Source organism: Alexandromys fortis, unplaced genomic scaffold (genome assembly GCF_014885135.2).
Source record: "Alexandromys fortis isolate MF-2015 unplaced genomic scaffold, M_Fortis_MF-2015_v1.1 scaffold_2_1_26212458, whole genome shotgun sequence".
Classification (NCBI taxonomy): domain Eukaryota; kingdom Metazoa; phylum Chordata; class Mammalia; order Rodentia; family Cricetidae; genus Alexandromys; species Alexandromys fortis.
The window spans coordinates 7127130-7147954 of NW_026067930.1; the positions used below are offsets into that span (position 1 = coordinate 7127130).

Consider the following 20825-nt stretch of genomic DNA (forward strand, 5'->3'; position numbering starts at 1 on the left):
AGAGCAGGGTTTACCTTGTTTTAACGGTAAGGGGGCAGAGAGAGAATGAATGAGGAAGGAGACCAGGTGTCTAGCAGCACTGTGGAAGGAGGGAAAAGCCCAACATGACTAAGCACAAAAACAAGGCGCCACAAGGTATGTAAAGTGCAGAACGGAGCCTCAGACGCTGCCAGCTCTCGGAGCACATCCAGGAGGGTATTATTGGCCAAGCACATTTTACCTTCTTTAAAAGGCATATGTTTGTGTTCCTTCGGTGTTTTCTCTGTATAATTACGACGTCAGGCACTCTCCCTGAGCTTTATGGAATCGTGTCAGTCAATAATGTTGACCATGCTGAAATAAGATGCGGAGGACAGCAAGATGAACACCGGTCTTCCACTCCAGAAACAGTTTGGTTTTCACTTAGGCTAAAACCTACTGTCTCACAGGCTCAGTGGCTCTACCTCTAAAACGGGGGCACTGGTTCCCATCTGCAGAAGGCTATTGTAAAGATTAGATGAAATGATGATGGGAAAATAGATCCTAGACCTGTGGAGAGTCAGTGGGAGCTACCACCAGCAGTATTATGTCTTAGTTCTTATTGTGGAATAGCACAAGTCAACTACATGGAGCTAGACAAGAGACCATTCCCTTCTCAAGTGCGTGTTCAAACTAAACTGATGACATATGCTCCGGAACTTCGGCTTCGACCAATGGCTGATACAATTCACCTGGCAAGTGGGCACCCCCTTTGCCATTTCTGCAGCTATCATCTTTAATTGGCATTTATTTCTTTTCCTTCTTGCTCTAATTTTCTATCTTAGTCACCCAGCTATGTGGGACTCCATGGAGTTTTGAAAACAAATAGGCACAAACTGAAGTCTTATCCAAACACTGTGCTTGGTAACTTTAAGAATGCTCTTCAGCCTGCCTTTCTGATGCGCAGCCTCCAATCTGCCTATCACAGATGAGACTGCCATTCAGGTTAAAGACAATGGTGCCCACTTCACAGACCACAGACATCAAGACTAGAAGGAGCTACTTTCTGAGGAAACAAAAGCAGTAATTAAAAGGTCAACCAAAATAATACTTAATGAGGCAGGCATGGTATACAGCGGATAAAAAGCAGAATAGGAGAAATGGAGAGGAGAGAAAGGGGGAGGTCACCAAGTCAGTCAGTTAGCTACCTAATGATTCAGACAAGCCGCACCAAATCTTTGGCAAACACCCTGGCAGATACTCTTGAGTATTAGACAAATAAGGCCTCACCGAAGTGCAAAGGAAATCAATTCCATAACACCCTGACCTCTCGATGAGTTTGGGAATCAGTCTGCCTTCCACTTGGAGTATTCAGTTTTAAGCCAGCCAGGTGACTTGAGGCCAGACACACCTCCATGAAAGCATGTTTCCCACTGGTAGGATGGAACTTACGTCATTCATCTCAGAAGGTGGTTCTGGGGACTGGGAAATACTGTCTGTCAATCTCCCAGCACAGCCTGATGCTTAGCAGGAACTCGAGCGCTCAAAGCCCATCTTTAGTCATCATTCTGTAACAGTAACAACTCACTTGATGTCTCTGAGATCCTGATGCACAATCTGAGATAATCACAGTACATGCCAATCCCTAAAGCCCGGCTGCAGAGACTCTAGGCACCCATAAACATTCATTTCCTGCTGTGCACCCCACCGCTCTGTGGTAGGCAGAAAACTGGCTTCCTCCAAGGACATCTACATCCCGTTACCTCCAGAGCCCATAACCATTAAGAAGCACGGAGAACGGCTGCATACGGGGCTAAGCCGACCTTAAAGTGGAGCGACTGCCCAGGTGAGCCCAGTACAACCACAGGGCTTTACAAACGGAAAAGCCAGCACAGAGATGAGGCCTCAAGGTGCTGCTTTTGCAGACAAAGGAGGGAGCAACATGCCCACCCTCCAGGACGAGTTTCCAGAGGTCAGAAAAGCCAGATTCTCTACAGAGCCTCCAGAACACTCAGCATCTACAGGGATCTCAGCCCAGGGCTGTGAAGTAAGGAAGCCACTGTATTTGTAATAATCTGTCACAAGAGCCACAGAAAAGAAACACACTACCAGGTTTTCAGAGTCATTTCAAGTAGATCTTAGAGATTTGAATCTGAAAACTAGTATGCTTCCTCTATACAATCACACCGCTCGTTAAATCTCTCAAGGACATCAGTTCTTACTGAACTATACTATTTTAACTGTGATGATTCCATGTCTTGTCCATAAAGAACTCAAAGGATGTTAAATCCCACAAGGCCATGCAGTCTGGAATCTTCTGTGAATATTTTAATGTCATTAAAACAGAAGCCTTATCCCTCCTCCGTATATCCCTCCTCTGCATATCCCCGCTCCATACATCCCTCCTCTATATATTACTCCTCTATGTAGATCTATACTATCATTGAGACCATCATTTTCGCTTCATGTAAGAAAGTCAAGTCAACTTAATTGGATAGGTCTGTTATTTACAATTTCAGACAGATCAAAAAAATATTCTAGAAAAGAGCCTCTTATAGATGATTCAAACAGAAATTCGCTTTGATTTAAAGTCGATGAAATGAGTTATGAGACTATCATAACTAGTTTCATCACACTTCACTAATTCACAGGAAGCAACAACTCACTTGGGCAGAAAAAGAAGTACATACTTTAATCAAGAGTATAGCAAGGGTCCCAGCTCTCCCCTTAACCAAGGCATTACTAAACAGTTCCTCTGACACACCAATCTGTCCGAGCCAGAGCACATACAGGGGAGCTTCTGTACAGAAAACACAGGGGGCAAGAGAAAAAGCAGATGGATAGATAGATAATAAACATTCAGAAGAACAAACAAATAAATAAATATTGTCCATCTCAACAGAGCAAACCAGAACCAGAGTGCACCCATAAGACAGCAGAAACAAAGGTACCTGGGTCTGCTTTCTACTGAGCCCTAAGCCCTGAGCATTAATCTATTGCTTTTGCTCTGCACAGGTTTGCGGCCTCTGCACTCTACACATGCCACAGGGAGGCAAGCAGGCCATCAGCAGGCAGGAGGAGTCACACTCAAGGATCTGAAGATCCCGGCCTAAGCATTCCCCTTTGATGTAGCCACATACATCAAAAGCATCCCCCAAGGAAATACATGGTGCCAACCACTAAGTGTAAAGTCGACTGGCAAAGTGTGAGCCAAACCAAAGTCAGAGCTAAGGAGAAGCTACCAGGCGCTGTTGAGTTTTCTAGGAGGATGAGCCCGTGTCCACCCTACTTCCTGGGCCCTGAACCATGGTGCTCTGCTCGACTTTAGCTGCTGGGGTTAAAGGGTATGCAGGGGCGGCATCAGTGGCAGCAGCAAGGGTTAAGATCCCTTTTAAAACGCAGTGCCCTTGTGTCATTTAGACCACACACTCTTATGAAGGTAGGGAAAGCGACGAGACAGGCCTGTCCTTCTGCCCAGCCCTCTCTTGCCATGCATGTTTCATGCACAAACCTCAGTCTGCACAAGCCTGACATAGATACTTGAGAAATGACAGATCTCATTGAGTTGCTGGAAACTCAAAAGAAAAACAATCTACTGCCTTCCCTCACCAAAGTAACTTGGAAGATGGACTCTAAGCTATGCTGCGGCCACTCTCTTCTGACTAAGTGCTGAGGGCCTCACAGGAGGGACGATGACGCACAATGAGTCCCATTCCCCGCCACTGTGAACGCACAGTGGGGTCAGCACAAAGCACTGTTAGAGAAGAGGGGTACAGACAGAAGCTAGGCACAGACAGGGGTACAGACAAGGGGCCCAAGACCTTTCTGCTACACAGCAGACAAGGAACATGCAGTCTTCAGAGAGGCCATGTTTTGACACTAAGGAGAAGCATTCCGCCCATGAGAGCCAACAGTGTTTCTGCTCTCCATCAGGGTCACTCTGAAGTCCCTCTTCCCTCCCCCAACTAGAATAATGCACTACTTGCTCCTAAGCAGGGCCACAGTACCCAGGCTGTCTTTATTATAGCACTTACCACCCCACAGTATAGATGTCTTTTAATTTGGCTGCTTCCCCACTGCGCTGGAAACTCTTTAAGCAAGGATAATGTATTAGCGAGCTCTGTGTTCCAGCACTTCACCCACTGTGTAAGGATGGAACCCACCCCTGGTCTGGCACCTGCTAGATACGACTTCCTCAGCGCAGTTATGCTTCTCCTCTGTTTAACTCTCCAACCCCATACAAGTACTATCGCTGGGGATTCTTTACTGGAAGCAACCCGATGTGCTCCCAAAACAGGTCAGAGTAGAATTCTTCTGCCCTCTTTAAGGATCTCAAAGAGGTATCCAAGAGCACAAACTCTGGGCCTAGTATTCTGTGCTGGACTCCCTAAAGGAAAACACAGTACAGTCTGCTGCTAGCTCACTAGACGTGGGAAAGGAGGATGGCTGAATTTTAAGGACCTAACAATATGCTAGCACTTCACATAGATTCTCCCAGGACCATTTAGGGATGAAAACACTTACATTTGTGATGCTTATCACCAAAGCTAACGCCCCGCTTAACTGTCCACGGGCGGAGCAAAGGAAACTATGATATGACAGAGTCATGCAGAACAGCATCTCACAATCAGCAAATTATATCTTCAATTCTTCTCACCTCATCCTTCTAAATCACTGACGACTGCACAAACACAGAGCACACACCTGTAAGTCCAGGACTGGGGACTGAGGGAGAAGGATCATGAACTCGATCTAGACCAGAATGGAATCCACAGTGAACTGATAGCAACTTGGGCTACAGACAGTTCTACCTTAAAACATTAAAGAAATAAGCTGACCCCTGAGATTCTGACTCCATTTGGTCTGGCTAGCTTTTTACTAAATGATGGGCTGGACATCATGTCCCCCTCCCTCATCAGCCCGAAGAGCAATCAGGGTTCCCTGACCTGTGGGAAGTCCAAGGACCACCCACCTCCATCCAGGTCTAGTAAGGTGAGCATCCAAACTGCCTAGGCTCCCCCAAAGCCAGTATGTACAGTAGGATCAAAAACCCATTGCCATTGTTCTTGAGTTCAACTTTGAGATTTTTTTTTTTTGTTTCACCTAACTGACTGGCGCCAAAATCTTGCTTTTCTGCTGAGCCTTGAAGAGTAACGTGAGGCCACAGGAGCACCAGGGACCGTGGTTCTGCTTTTAGACAGGGCTTCACAAAGAGAGTATCAGAGCGGGGAGAAGCTCCATTTGTATCTGCCATGCAAGCAAGGGGACTTGTGTCTGCATCCCCAGCACCCACACAAAAGCCCACTGCAGAGTACACTTGAAAGCCTAGCCCTGGATAAACAGACAAAAGGAACCAGGAACCGTGAGGCGCACTGGCCAGACAGCGCAGCTGAATCAGCGAACTCCTGCTTCAGTGAAAGACCCTGTCAGAAAAATAAGGCAGAGTGCAACTGGCAAGGTCACCTGATTTAGGTCTCTGGCCTCGACACGTTTGTGTGTGCGCATGCACGCACACCCTCCCGACTCCCACACAGAAGGCATCTGTCTGATTGTGCCAAGAAAACTTCCTCCCAACAGTTTTCCCGCTATAATAACGAAGCACTGAATAATGGGAGTAAAAAGGTAAGACTCATCTTGCAGGTACAATGGCGAGCTACAGGGTGCTCTGCAGCAGACAGAGCTCACAGTTATCATTTGCTAACTCTGACAAGCACCTTCTACTGTGCCCCACCTGTTGGTGACCAGGGTAAGACAAAACTTACCAGATCTGCTCCTTAGTCGCAACACAAGAGCAGGGGGGGGGGGCTGACTCACCCCACGACAGCCTTGCACACTACTTGTTTTTATAGTATATCAGAGTACAAACACACTCACCCTTGTACATGCTGTGCATTCTGCTTTCCTAAAACACTATCAGGAATTAATAGAAAGCATACCTCAAAACCATCTAGTCTTTGGTTTGACCAGAAAAAGCCTGAGTTCAGCATAGAGGCAATGGAGACACACTTAGAGATACAAAGTTGCTTCCCAGGCCTCTGAGCAAGGGACCCGGAAGCTATGACACTGAAGCAGCCCAGACCCTGGCTTCTAAAAGAGCATTCCTCACTGGGAGAAACCAGGACACTGTGTAAGACGGAGCTAATTTCACAGAAAGGCAACAGCAAATGAGCGCTGCAACAAGATGCTGTTTCCTCTCTAGCATCCTTCAGTGACTGGTTCCTGGACTGCCCCAAATACCCAATGCACAGATGCTCAGCCCCTGTATATAAAACAGTGTGGTGCTTACTTACATGAAGCTCTCTGTGTCTTCTCTGTTCGCTATATGATCGCTAGGGTACATGTTAGTACCTAATACTACGTAATCTGCAATCATGTATGACTCACATAACAAAAAGGGTACATGTTTAATAAATAGCCTATTTGATTTTTTTTTCAAATATTTCTGATACATCCCTGGTTAAAAACACAGATATGGAACCCGTGGATATACAGTTGGCCAGCTATTCTCACATGTGATAATCCCATCCAAAGGGCCAAGGGTGCACGGCAAAGGGCTCCCGATAACCCCATTGGGGCGATATGAGCATCCTTTATACAGTAAAGGTTCCTAACTCACTGATTAAAGTAATCCATGAAAGCACAAGACAAATGAGACAAACTGAACAGAGGGGTAAGGAAGAGGAATAGGGACAGAGAGACGGCAAGAGCAATGTCCCCTTTCTGCAGACATCAACTGATAAATATGACAGGAGTGGAGTGGAGAAAACCACAGCCACAGCCATATTTGGGTAGGAAATACTGGGTGCTCGTCTGTGAGGAATATTTTGTCTTAAAGAATGTCTCTGAAAAGCTCTACGTAGTTACAAAAGGAGACAGTTTACTTTTTGGTAAGATGCCAGCCTGACTTCAAGCAGTCACCAGCCTGATCAATAGCACTGTGAAGATAACAGTACTATGTGCCGTCACACCGAGGAGACTGTCCCCTCCACAACAGTGCAAAAGGATCAGACAGCCCAAACTCAGAGATGCTTACCACCTACACTGGCATGTCCTCAGAAGCCGGGAAAGGCAGCAGGCTGCGGACACTAAGACACTGGGAGCTACAATGTCTGCTCTGGATCTGGACCCTTCGAGGGCAACATAGAACAAGTGGCAAAAACAGGTAAAGAACTAGGTGACAGACAGGCCAGCATCAGCACTGAAAAACAAGGCCCTTCTTGAGGGGAAGTAGGGAGAAGCGTTTCATACTCAGAGAGCAAAGCCAAGTGACAAGCGCACCTCACCGCCAGGGGAGTCTGAACACACGCAGGGGGCATGAGAAGGAAACTAGAGCAAACATTAACTAGTGGGTCCACGTAGACGGGAGAAGAGGTCTTAGCACTATCCTTTCCATGTGTAAGCTTAAAATTATTTCAAAATAAATCCTTAGTGCCAGCAACAAAAAGTACCTTGACTATTGAAGGAAGAAAAGACAGATAAATAACTACAAGACATCATCAAAGGTAGGAAAATGAAGATGTGGGGAAACAGAAGAGTCAGAGGGTTACACACCATGCTGCCAGCACCATGTCACTGATCGAACCCATCCGGGATTCAGCATCCAGCTCAGCCCTCTTTAACAAGGACATTGAGCCTATAATTAGTGATCCTAGAGAAGCTAAATAAGGAGAACCCAAAGAAAAACATATAGGCATCCTCCTGAATATTAACCTTCATCAGGCGATGAAAGGAGACAGAGACAGAGACCCACATTGGAGCACTGGACAGAAATCTCAAGGTCCAAAACAGGAGCAGAAGGAGAGAGAGCTCGAGCAAGGAACTCAGGACCGCGAGGGGTACACCCACACACTGAGACAATGGGGATGTTCTATCGGGAACTCACCAAGGCCAGCTGGCCTGAGTCTGAAAAAGCCTGGGATAAAACCGGACTCGCTGAACATAGTGGACAATGAGGACTACTGAGACCTCAAGAACAATGGCAATGGGTTTTTGATCCTACTGCACAAACTGGCTTTGTGGGAGCCTAGGCAGTTTGGATGCTCACCTTACTAGGCCTGGATGGAGGTGGGTGGTCCTTTGACTTCCCAAAGGGCAGGGAAACTTGATTGCTCTTTGGGCTAACGAGGGAGGGGGACTTGATTGGGAGAGGGGGAGGGAAATGGGAGGCAGTGGCGGGGAAGAATCAGAAATCTTTAATAAATAAATAAAAATTTAAAAAAAAAGAAAGCCAGAAGAAGACTAGATCTGGGGGAGAGGAGAGGTGGGGGAGGGGCTGAACTTCAGGCAAATTGTATTGTGAGGAAAAACAAACAAAAAGCCACAACATTTGGTTGAGAGAAAAGCAGCTCTCCCACAGCACAAAGCCCACTCTGCAAAGTCTGTTGGCATGTTTACCTCCGTGCCTGTGGCCTGAACACTTCATGAGACACAGTATAAAGGAAGGGGAGGAGGCTGGAGAGAGGACTAAGGTTAAGAGCTCTTGCTCCTCTTGCTGAGGACCCAAGTTCGGTTCCCAGCACCCACAAAGCTCACGACTGCAGCTTCAAGAGACCTGATACCCTCCTATGGACTCTACAAACACGCATGCAAACACACACACTAAATAAATACATAAATCTTTATTGATGTGCATATTGAAATCAATAATGAAGGTGATGGCAAGGAAGACAGCAGCAGTTGGCTTTGTGCTCACTACAGACCTCGCCTGCACAGTGACTCCCCACAGCACCACACTGAAACACCACCTGCGCTCCAGAGCCCATGGACTCGTTTAATCACCATTTTGCAGAGAGGAAAGTGAGGCTGAGAAGAGCCGGTGCAGCCATGGTAACAAGACAAGAAAGGCAGAGCTGAGTCTTGAGCCCAAGTTTGGCAGACACAAAACTTAACTCTCCTGTGCTGCAAAATAGCCTGAGTTCGACTCCAGGACCATGCCCAGCCAACTACGCAGCAGGCAGCGCAAGAGCTAAGGGCAAAGGATTGTTCTAGGTGTGCAGCTTCTGTTTCTGCTCTCTGATCACAAGTGGACTGAAAGGGAGGACGAAGAGATGAGGGCAGTAAGAAAATCCAGGCCCTCCCCTCAGAAAACAGGTTACACTCTGCCCTGGCCAACAGGCAGAATTGCACTCTGAAGCCAAAGACCAGGTGAAGACCTCCCATTAGGTATCACTGCCACTTCATCTCAGTGACAACTGAGCTAACATCACTGCCATTTACAAAGCTGGGAACGGCAGCTCAGAGACACAACTACCCTGGTTCAATTTAGCACTATTAGATATTCACAGTTCAATTTAGTGGTTTAAAGTACTTCGACACACATATTTGTATCACTGAAAAACAATTTATTTCCGGAATCCTTATAGTCTCTAGATACGGTGATCCAGTATTGAGCCCTGTTAGGAATCACTTTAAATGAGAGCTGTGTTTGCTTATAAAATCCTCGCGAGGCCCTGTACCTGGCAGTGACAGACGTTCTAACTCACCCCTGAAGTCAACAGCAACAGAAGGCGACAAGAGGCAGGAAAGCCCACAGCAGCCCACAAATCTTTCCTTACTGTCGCTGGCTTGCACATATAAGACTTGATCTACATGCCCCAATGCAAACTAACTGTGAGAACTATGATTCGTCTTCCAAGAAACAGACTGCAATGGCCTGTAGCCACAAGCCAGACCATCCTACTATCTACTTAACAACGTGTTCAGTTCGGCGCTTCTCAGCCTTCCATTAGATCACAGAGCCCTCTCCGAGTTAGTCACATGACTCAAACACTTAGATGGCCCTGTGAGCACCATTATTTTATCTGTAGAATGAGACAAAACCAACTTCACACAGCAGTACCAAGACTAAAAGAAACGTGGAAAAGCAAACTAGCAACTGAGCACAGAGCCCCTTAGGAACTCAGAAACACTGGCATCCAGACAAAAACGTGCCACTGTGTCCTAAAATGCTGGCCAGAAAGTATCCTAGATTTGGGGGGAAAAAAAAACTAAGAGAAATGCATGAAAACCCAAAGAAACGCAAGCCTGTGCATCAACACTAACTTCAGTTTAAGAGTTAAGCCAATGTGGACAGAAGAGGATCCGCAGCTATGTGGAGCGCCATCTAGTGGAAGAAAAGCAGAGTACAAATGTGTATCAGGAGAAGAAAATGAGAATGAAAACTGCCCCTCTCTGTTCCCTTCCAATTTCTCAATGGGACCTTGAACCAACAGTGACCCCAAGTGTAGGATTTATGCTGAAAGCAGGGATCAAAGAAGTGGCCATCGCACGTCCATGCCCACGCCAAGGAAGAGCACCAATAACATGCCAGAACACCTTTAAAATCCTTAAAATAGCAGCAGAAACTGATCGGAGGAATCCATGGAAGTTCCCAGCTCAGAGCCAGCTCCCTTGTGCTGTGGAGGCTGCAGTGGCCAGACACGCTCTAAGCTGTGCAGTCACAAAAAAAAAAAAAATGTTTATGAAACTGTATTTGTTAAATTTAGGCTTCAGGTGCTGTGCCTTGGCTAGCGTAATGAAATCAACCCAAGCTGCTGATTCTGGTGAGAATGCAAGAGGCTTCCTAAACCAGGGATTTTTCTTCCCATTCTTCCTGGGCTAGAAAACGCAAATCGTACTAGTACCATAAGATGACCATAAGCAATGAAGCTAGGATCTGTGTGTTAAGGTCACTAGACACTCTGTCTGGAAAATGACATCAGTACTCATACATTTGTCTACAAAAACAGCAGGGGATAATAGTTTAGAACCTACTATGTGTTCTGCATTACGTATGAACAAACGGAGGGTCTGACAAATGACGCAACTGGAGGGTGTGTCATTCCATCAGCACAGAATTCTTTCTGCACAGTTTGTTACCTGGTGGGTTGCCTATTCCATAGTAAATGGCATCCACCGGTCTCCACACTGGCAGTAGTCCCAGTGTGCCCCTCTGTACAATGTGGGCTCTGTCCTGCTCAGCAGATCACCTATGCAAAGCCTCACAGTTAGTTTTAGGAGCTGACATAGCAACACCAGTCCCAGCACCTACTTCCACGCTACCTGATGCTTCAAGGGGCATGCACGGGTTCGTTACCTGACCTTCCTGACCTCAGTCTTCTCACCTGCAATATGATTTATTCTTTTAAGAATGCTAGAAGACTTTAATGAAATAACGTACATAAGCATGTAAACAAGAAAAGGCCCTTGATAAATGGCAGCTGCAATAATTAGCAATTACAAAGCATGTATGTTTAAATATACTCCTTTCCAGAAAGCCGAAACTATTATTTGTGGAAATATGACCTTGTGTGTTAACATAATATTCTTTTTTCTCTTTTTTTTTTCCTTTTTTTTAAAGTCCCCTTTCTTTTTGAGCCTGGAAGCAGGAAGACTTCTTCACTGTACCACAAACTAAATAAAAATCTAATCCGAACTAGTCCTGGCAGACCAAGTATTAAACACAAGAAGCTCCACAATTCCACTGGACTCCTTCACCACCGCAGGCTGTGTGAAGATTTCACTTGCACACTTTCCACACCATGTTGTCCTGCTTTCTCTGTGACTCCCGAGATGCATACCTTGAAACCCAGTGAAGACTCCACGGTGCTGCTGAGAGCACAGGACACCGGGGGGGGGGGGGCTGCCTTGGGTTAAAGCACATTTTCAGACACCGCCCCTAAAAATTCATCACCAACAGAAACTCCTAGGGGCTTCTCCCAGAATCAAACTTTTATTTAAAAACAACACTAACAGCCTTTTATATCTGAAAACACTGAAGATTGGAAGTTCCAGCCTCTACCTCCACTGTTTTCCATTCTAAAGCTAGGGATCCTCAATAGGGGGAAAAAGTAAGGGGCGGCAGCAAGGCAGGGATAAATTTCCTACCTTGCCTTGCAAGACCCTGTGTGAGTCGGAGATAATGCACAGGACACACCTGGCACCAAAGAGGCCCTCCATGTGGTAGCTTATATAATAACCAGTCATAACCACTGTCCCAGAGCTGAGATCACCTGACATTCTCTCTTCTTGCAGCCGGACAGATGACAAGTGCCAAACAGGTCTCTAGACACCTACGTTGAAGTTGGCACTTGGCATCCACAGCACTTCAGCTTGTTCCTCTGACTTTTGGGTTCTGGCTAAGCAGAGCTGCAGTGGTGCACACCTTTAATCCTAACACTCAGGAAGTGAGGCAGACAGGCAGACCTCTATGAGTTCTAGGCCAGCCAGGGCTACATGGGGGAGAGGGGTTTCCGGCTGGACCGCAAATTGCAGATTAACCCCCTCAGGTAAGAAGGCTTTTAAGACAAGTTCTAAGGGCTCCCAGAGTTCTAATTTGACTCATCCCTTCTGAAGGCACCAGAGTGCACGGTTAACAAGCTCCTCAAGAAAGCACCACGTAAATAAATGTCTGATTCCCAGCAGATGTGACGACATCTTCTCATTAGCTCCTTAAGAAAGACCCTACTGTTCTGCCATGGTTAGGATCCTGGCCTGCTCTTCTGCTTGCTTTCACACAGTTTGTGGAGAGCCTTCCTTCCTTCCTTCCTTCCTTCCTTCCTTCCTTCCTTCCTTCCTTCCTTCCCTTCTTCCTTCCTTCCTTCCTTTCTTCCTTCCTTCCTTCCCTTCTTCCTTCCTTCCTTCCTTCCCTCCTTCCTTCCTTCCTTCCTTCCTTNCTTCCTTCCTTCCTTCCCTTCTTCCTTCCTTCCTTCCTTCCCTCCTTCCTTCCTTCCTTCCTTCCTTCCTTCCTTCCTTCCTTCCTTCCTTTCTTCCTTCCTTCCTTCCTTCCTCCCTCAGTGCTATGCACATTAGAGTCCTCATCCCCACCCCAGGGGTGCTGCTCCACAGCGGTTAGGGGCAGAGCTCTCTCCGTGGCTCTGAGTTACCTCCGTGGTCATCACTGCACAGCCAGGAAGGCTGGAGTTCCGTTTGCAAGGGCCAAGAATGGCACTGGATGCTACCTCCTGAAGACACAGGGCAGGTGAGAGACCAGGTCCGCCTCCTAACAGGCTCTCACTCTCCCAGCAAGGAGATAAGATCTACACACCAGCATCCCACCAGGGCAGAGGGAAGCGCTGGGACTAAAAATAAGAAAAAGGCAGTGGAGCCCTCTGCTTTGGCAGGGAGAAGAAAGTAGATGGAGGAACTAAAGCAGAAACCTGAAGGGGGAGAGTAAAAATAGACACCATATCATGTATCTTTCAACCCAATGTGGTCAGAGAGAGAAAGAAGCAACTGCACATCCCGGAGCCAGGCTTCCCTAGTCTGCGCCTGTCATCAGCCAACAGTCTTACAGGACCTGCACTTCGAGAGCCCCAGGGTCCGGTCAGAACAACATGGCAAAACTAACCACCAAGTTTTGCCGTTGCTCTGACATCCTGAAAGTGTGTCCTGTGGGGCAGGTTCTGTGACTGAACGCCTGCCCCACAGACCTCTCCATCCCTGGGGTGTGGGCAGTAGTAAGAATATTACTAGCATAAGTCAGGACAAAGGGCCTCAGAAACATTGTCCTAGCTCATCAGGATCTTCTGGTCACTCCGTACTCCAGAAGAACAGCAACGACTAAGAAGGACTAAGGTCCCAGGGAAAGAAGACATTTAGAACTAAAACTCACTCTCTCCCACAGTGGAGTACAGGGCATTCTAGCTCCCCTCCAGCACCCAGCACAAAAAGCCTGGCACACAGGCTGCGTCCCCAAGGTCCATGAGCTGGAACACTGTATCTCTGTAAAAGGCACTGCATAAAACCCAGGAGTGGCTGACCTTAAACTGAGGCACTACATCCATTTCCTACAAAGACAAACCAAAACACTCACACCAGGAGAGAAACAATGAAAACCAAAATAATGGCAGCCTCCACTGGATGAAGCGGGTACGGCACTCGGCAGCCTACAACAAGCACCACACCTTAACCACACTCGGCAGCCTACAACAAGCACCACACCTTAACCACACTAGGCAGCATACAACAAGCACCACACCTTAACCACACTCTGCAGCTCTCACTGCACAGGTCTGAGCACACTTAAGCAAAACAAAAGCAGTTGCAAAAGGGATTCCCAAAAACGGATGCTACGCCACTGAATTTTGTACGCTGCAAGGAAAAGTGAGCTAATGGCCCCCTTTCTGTGCATAGATCCACATACTGCCTAAGTTACACAAAGAACCCTAACATTTGAAAAACTGGGGTGCCATTAAAACCATTATTTTGAATATCAGTGTGGACATGCAGGCTACCTTCCTCCTGTAACCAAAACAACTAAATTTAACTTGGCCAGGAACTGCAACTGATAACCAGATAATTACAAAGCACAGGCTATGTCTGGGTAGACTTGAACAGAGAGCCATCCAAACCTTGACCAAAGTGCTAGATTAAATCATAACATAAGACATTCTGGAGAGGGATTTAGCCAGTGGGTATATCTCCTACTGGCAAATATAATACAAAGCATACAACAACTCTCACCTCCAACTCCCTAGCAAGAAGCACATGGCTTTACCCTGTAGGCACTTCTGTGGGAACCAGTGGGGAGCAGGGAGAGGACACAAGCTGATTTCTTTCATCTTTAATGCCAATTAAGCATTATCCTTACTTTTGTTGAAGAATAAAATTTCACATTTGGGGCAAAGAGAGAGAAACGGCTGCCACTGGGAATTATAAATCAACTCAGTAAGTAATGTCCACGATAAAACCCCGGCCTGGAGAAGCGGCACAAGTCCACCTGTCCTAAAGGGAGGCACCTGAAAGCATATCCGCCCAAGTCCTTAGGGACCGCGACAAGTCATAACCCAGCCAGGACGCCAATCAATGTTTATGGACGCTGCATTCTGAGATGACCACGTATCATTGCTGTACGGTGCTGTTTCCTAAACAAAAATACTGGTCACAGGAGGGTTTTAATTGCAGGTGCCTTGGCCTCGACATCCAGTTTCAAGTCTAAAATGGAGGTCTGCTTCTTCAAGGAAGTACAGAAAGAAAGCAATGTCTTTTAAAGCAACATCGGTCTTCCACAGCTCACAGGATTTCCCTCTCTTACAGTCACTTAACCAGGGACAATCATATTCATTGTACTGATTTCAACAGTATTTTAAATTAAGGCGCAAGAAGAGTTCATTCCATCTTTTTGGAAAGTCACATGTAAGAAGATAGAAGATGTGGACTCAAATTAGTTCTCAGTACCTCCGGGCTAGTATGCAGCAGGGGTCCTAGCAGCCTTCCAAGAAAGCACTGATTGTCTTGCCTACCCGGCTTGAAGTGTGAGGATGGAAAGAGACAGCAAGCGCCTTAAAGTGCCAGGGAAACTTTGTAAATACTGTGAGCTTTGGAGACAGGAGCCGCAGTCTGAAAGGCTCATAGCGGCCACCATTCCCTGCTGTTGGACGTTCCAGCATAACTTCTGAAAAGAGACTTTCCTTATAGGAAAAAAACACAGCAAAGTAAGAGTAACAGGCTTTCATATAAGCAATAAGAGGGTGGCTATTGGATTTCCGATGAAATTTTGCCAACAATCGCCTGAATGCTGACTTCAGACCTGACGTTTTTAAAGAGGCACTTGTAACGTTGGAGTTACATAAGAGACCATAATTAATATTTTAAATGACAGAGCACTGTGTTCTGGGTATCGGCCTCCATCTCAAGCCATGTAAAAATGCCCAGTAGCAAGAGCATCCTAGCAGTAGGCTTCCTTCTCGGGTAAGAAACGTCCAACAATCACACGCCGGGTGAAAAGCAAGGCAACCAAGTTCAACACCAAACAAGCCCTAAATGACAAGCCCTCCCCAGTATCTGGTTCAGGAAATGGAGTCCTTATTAACACTAGTAGACGCAGGAACCGAGAGAATTGTGAACATCATAACAGCACGAGGCTATGACAACACAGCACGGAAAATAATCCTGACTTTAAAAAATAGCTCATTGGCTTTTAAAGCACGTTTCCCTAATTGAGCACAACCCTGGTTTGACTTTGTTTCTTCACTAGGAGAAATGTACTTGGTCTCACAGTCCAGACCATTTCTACTCCACTGATCTCACACAATGTACAAAGAAATTTCTTACAGAGATGAGAGCCCAGCAGGCAGCAAAAGATATATGTAAATCATAAAAGAGTGGAGTACAAACCTAACGGCAGGAATCTAACTACAAAACTGTTCAGAAGGACCAGGCAGTAAAACTTAAATTCTTTTTCTCTAATTTAGGAGTGAATGCCCGCTCTTTCACAAGCCTGTTAGATTAAAAAAAAAAAAATCAAAATAAGCATGCCATTAATGGGAGAGGCTTGTAAACGTATTTCTATTCAACAATTCAAAAGAAGCTTAAATTCGTGGAGATGGGAAGTCTCTCCAACAAGCCCACCAGGCGACAACCAACTGTCTACAAGAGGCAAGTAGCAGAGGTCGTGGCTCTAAAACACAGGAATCTACACACAAACAGAATATGTCTGCCTCATCTTTCTCAACAATAAGAGTAAGGGCCAGCATTGAGAGATCACACCCGTAACTAGGAAGCACACACTGCACAGAGCGATTCATAAAATAGTTACATTATCTGGCCAGATAATGTCTCTGTCCTGTCCCTGAAAATAGAAAAAAAGGGAAAAAAGGAAGAAGAAATAAAAAGAAGGCCAGAGGTTCCCTTGCCCACCTTCCTCGGAAACACATATGCTGGACCCGGGTGTAGGAGACAGATCCGGGGAAGACGGGCTTCGTTTACCTTCCATCCCAGCAGATGATTCAGGAAGCCAAAGGAGAAGTAAGCCTGAAGAATACTGTTCTGGGTAGGCGTGCCTCCATAAACCCCAGTGTCCCTGTCCTTGGCACTTTCCGGCTCCTTTCCCACCCGCGCTGGTTGGGGGAGTGAAAAATGGCACAGGCGGGTGGTTCCGTTGGCAATGTGCTCAACCCCAAGCCTGCCACCAATGAGGGTCACCCGCCCAGCTTGTCTCGAAGAGAGAAAGGGCGAACAAGAACGGGTTCTCTGGCGGGCCTCCTCTCCCAAACTGAGTCCTCCAAGGGCCGCCTGATTGCCAGCCTGGCATGAGTGCCCGCCCCCAGGAACGGCAAACTGCCCAGCCCGTGGTTGCCTGGGCACACACAGAAGAACGTGGGAGAAGGGCTGGGCTCCTCCTTCGGAGCCGCCGGGGTCCTCCCCTCTTTCTTGTTCGGAGGATCTGACCCTAAACCTCTTCCAAGGTCCCCAAACTTCACTAACAACCCAAGCACCTGTTCCCTTCACCTCCTGCGCAGCCAATCCGCTCAAGCCCATCTATTTCCCCACAGTGCCTTCTTCCAGTTCCTTGGACACCCCAAACACTCCAGGTCCCGGGGCGCCCCATTCTCCCTGTCCATTTGTCTCGTCCAGTGTCGGTCCAGGCCCAGGACCCTGGACACTCGCTGTGTTTCGCCCAGAAGTTTCCCCTGGGCCCCCAGGGTCCCCACGGCTGCGCTTCTAGTCCGGGGCAGATGCCCGGCCTCCTCCCTCCTCCCGGGAGCCAGCTGCGCGGGTGCCGTTAACGGCCGGCGCGCTCACCTCGGTTCACCAGGCGCAGGGCGTGCGTGAAGGAGGGGTCCAGAGAGTCCTTCTCCGCCATCAGCTCCGGCAGGTACTTCTCCTCCATGCTCGCCGGCCGCCGGGCCCGCTTCTCCGCCCCGCGGCGCGCGCGCGCCAGCCGCCCCGCAGCCCGAGCCGCCCGCCCCCGGCGGCGCGGACCCCGCCAGGCGCCTCGGCGGCTAAGCCGGGCGGGCGGCCGGGCGGCGGCGGCGGCTCGGGGCGGGCGGCGGCCGCTCAGCCCGGCCCCGTGGAGCCCCAGATCACCGCGCTACGGGCCGCGGAGTGCACGGCGACGGGATGAGCGAAAGGAGCGGGCCGGGAAGCCGAGGAGCGCCGGTCCGGCTCGCCTGCCAGCCGCTCGGAAGCCCGAGCTCTGCCGCGATCCGCCCCGCGCGCCGCCCCGCGCGCTCTGAGCCGCCGCGCACTGCCCAGCGCCCTCCCCGCCCCGCCCGCCGCGCCTGCGCGATGAGCTGACCGCCCGGCGCGCGCCGCCTCGTGGGGGCACTAGGACTGCGCGGCCCCGCGGCGGGCATGTCGTGGAGGGGCGTCCGGTGCCCAGGCCCCGGGTCTTCCACCCCGGGCTCCCCGGCAAGCATCTCTAAGCTGTCCATCATTGCCTTGTATGTGCACAGACTGGGAAACTGAGGCTCACAGGTCAAGTGGCGCACCCAAGGTCACCAGTTCTTGGGGAGAAGGGGCAAGGGCAGAGCCTGTGGACCCCGGGTTCATCAGGCCCGGATCTGGGAAGAGGCGATGCGACCAGGTGCCTCATTCTCAAAAGCTCCGCGGACTTGCCTAACTTAGGTCTCCTTTGCTGTCCGCTGGTATTTGTACGAAAATAACGCCGGGCCTGGCTTGGAATGTCAGTCTCCTGAGACCCTTGGCGCAGAGGTCGGTTACATAAAAGCGCCTGTCCTTCAGACTGTCTTTGTCTTCCAAGACTTACTCCGGGTTGCGCTTCTCCTTAGCCATAAACATGCAGGTGCCTGGACATGGATGAGTTAATCTCTCAAAATTGTCCCCAGGAGGGAACCTACCACACCTCACTTGGGTGGTGATGTCTCCTAACCGCCCAACCAAACCCCAGCAAATGCTCTCCCAAGCCCCTTGCAGAGCCCTTAAAGTGTGTGGAATAAATGTCCTACGTCAGGCCAAGGACTCCAGAGTCCTTGTTCAGACTCTCCTTTAGCCCCACCTCAAGTCCTGACCTCGGGATAGTCCCTTTACAACCCTCAAGACTTCCCCAAGAAAAACAAAACAAAAAACGAATCGCTTCATTTTCTTCTCCCTGTGTTTTGAAACCATTCACGAAACTGCTACTCTCCTTGCATTAGCCCAGTACTATCCCAGGGCACAGCAAGTTTTGTCTGAGAGAGGGGTCTCCAACGCCTGGTGCCTAGGATGGATGTGGGGAGGACCCCGGCAAATGTTGCTGAAGGAATCCTCCAAACACCTGATCCCTTGTTAGGTGCAGCCCGAGAGTCCCCTGCCACAGTGTCCCCGTGGACCTCTGTAGTCAAAGCTGTCAGGAGGCAGTGACATGAAATGGTCACTAGTTTATGGCCTTTAACAAAGTTATGTCACTTGTGTCTCAGTTTCCTCATCTGTCAAGTGGAGATGGGCAGAGGTTATTTTATAGAGAGCTCATGAGGATTTGCTATTTTACAAGGACCCAGCACAAAGAGGAAAGCCGGGCTGTTCTGTGGCGGGCTGCCTTGCATGGCTACTCTCTGAAACAGACGCTTTGAAAGGCAGCAGGCAGACACCATCTGTGTGGTCCTCGCTTCTGGACGCAGAGCACAACCTCAGCAGAGTAGCCTGGAATCCAAATGGTAGACCCTACTTCTGCCCCTGAGCCGCAACCTGGTCTGGTCAGGCTGTGTGCCCCAACTCTGAGCCTCGCATCTGTGCCTCCAATATCTCGATAATGCCAGCAGTCCCTCAGGGCAGTGCGGGGTTCTTGAGGAAAAGTTTTCTCCTTTTACATCTAAATGGAAACACATGCCTCTTGCTTGTCTTTTTTCCTCCCTGGACCAATTCAAATTCCAGTGGTTTTCTCAGACCCACTAAGGAAAAAGGGGAGTGGACCGAGTGCCTGGTGAAAGAGTGATTCTTGTCCTGTGTCTTTCATCGTCTGCCTCAGGAGTAGTCTAAAACTTCACTGACGATTATCTTTATTAAGCATTTACTAATTATCTTTGCTAAGCCTTTATTAAGTGCCAGGCTACCCTGGCAGCTTTACACACAGTCCTCTTGATACGTGCAGCAAAGATTCCGCTCGTTACCATTTACTCGGCAAGCTATCTCTCAGGCTGAATAACTTCATACTCTGCCTGCTGCCCCAACGCTGTCCTTCTGAGCTTCCAGGTCCTCCTGTTCTAAACCTTCCCCACTCCCACCTTCCCAGATAGTGATTTGAGATGCGTGAGATAGGTCTGTGTTCCAGCCTCTCTGGAGCATTTGGCAGAGATGCCCTGCCAGCAGCTGGGGAGGAGGACTACGCACCATGAAGCTGATGGCAGAGATGCCGGAGCGTCTGCTCAGGACCCTCCTCCTCACAGAGCCTTCCAAGAGGGCAGGTGCCCAGCACTGTGATTGCCCATGCCCGATCCTCCAGGGACGAAGACTGATGTTCCTATAAGAGGATCAGAAAACTGTTCCCACCCACCAGTCTGGATGGACCAGAAGAGCCACTGTGGGGCACCTCCACTCCATGTCTTGCTGTATACTCTGCTGTTCTTCCCAGAACCCACCATCCTGCAGTCCCCAGTTTTCAAGTTGTATAGAAAAAAAAAAAGTCTTAGGTCTTGGGAAAAGTTGAGGCTTTCATGCAAACATATGCAGGCAGTGATTACATTCAGCTCTGTGGGCTTCTAGGCCAGAGATCTTTCCAGAATACTCTGGTTCTCACCAGGCACAGACTGTGTGCTGAGACTGCTCTGGATTTAGAGGACATAGCATAGCAAAAGGGGCCCTCTCCCAAGGCACCTCATGGCAAGGTCACCACACCACTGCAGACCTTGCCCAAGGCTCCACAGTTTCCGTCCACCTCTCTGGGTGTCCCTCTACCGATGTAAGAAAGAGGGGGGCTGCCTTTTCCTCAGATCTAGGCCAGGGACTTGCCTCTCAGCCCCTGAGAAGCAAGGAGTACTTCCCAAGTCGACCTTACCCACCATTCCAGAGGAAGCACAGCCAGTCTCTGCAACCCCGGCAGGTGGGGTGGCTGTCCATTCATAACCTCCACCTAAGGAGAGACAGGTGACATTAACTCCAGTGAGTCAGATATGGCTGTGGAGCCTGGCACCATCAGCGCATGCACCAGTCACAGGCTCTGTGTCTATGAG

At 48.7% G+C, this 20825-nt stretch overlaps 1 protein-coding gene across 2 annotated transcripts in view; it reads right to left on the reverse strand.

Moving 5' to 3' along the window:
* Khdrbs3 (KH RNA binding domain containing, signal transduction associated 3) overlaps nucleotides 1–17879 on the reverse strand; it is a 137396-nt gene extending 119517 nt beyond the window's left edge. Inside the window, exon 1 of one of the 2 annotated variants that reach the window (XM_050145278.1) lies at nucleotides 17461–17879. In XM_050145278.1, coding sequence (XP_050001235.1) covers nucleotides 17461–17548 — 88 coding nt within the window. In that variant the 5' untranslated portion in view covers nucleotides 17549–17879. The remainder of the gene's footprint in view (nucleotides 1–17460) is intronic. The other variant, XM_050145279.1, reaches the window with a different exon arrangement.
* Between the last annotated feature and the right edge of the window lie 2946 nt (nucleotides 17880–20825).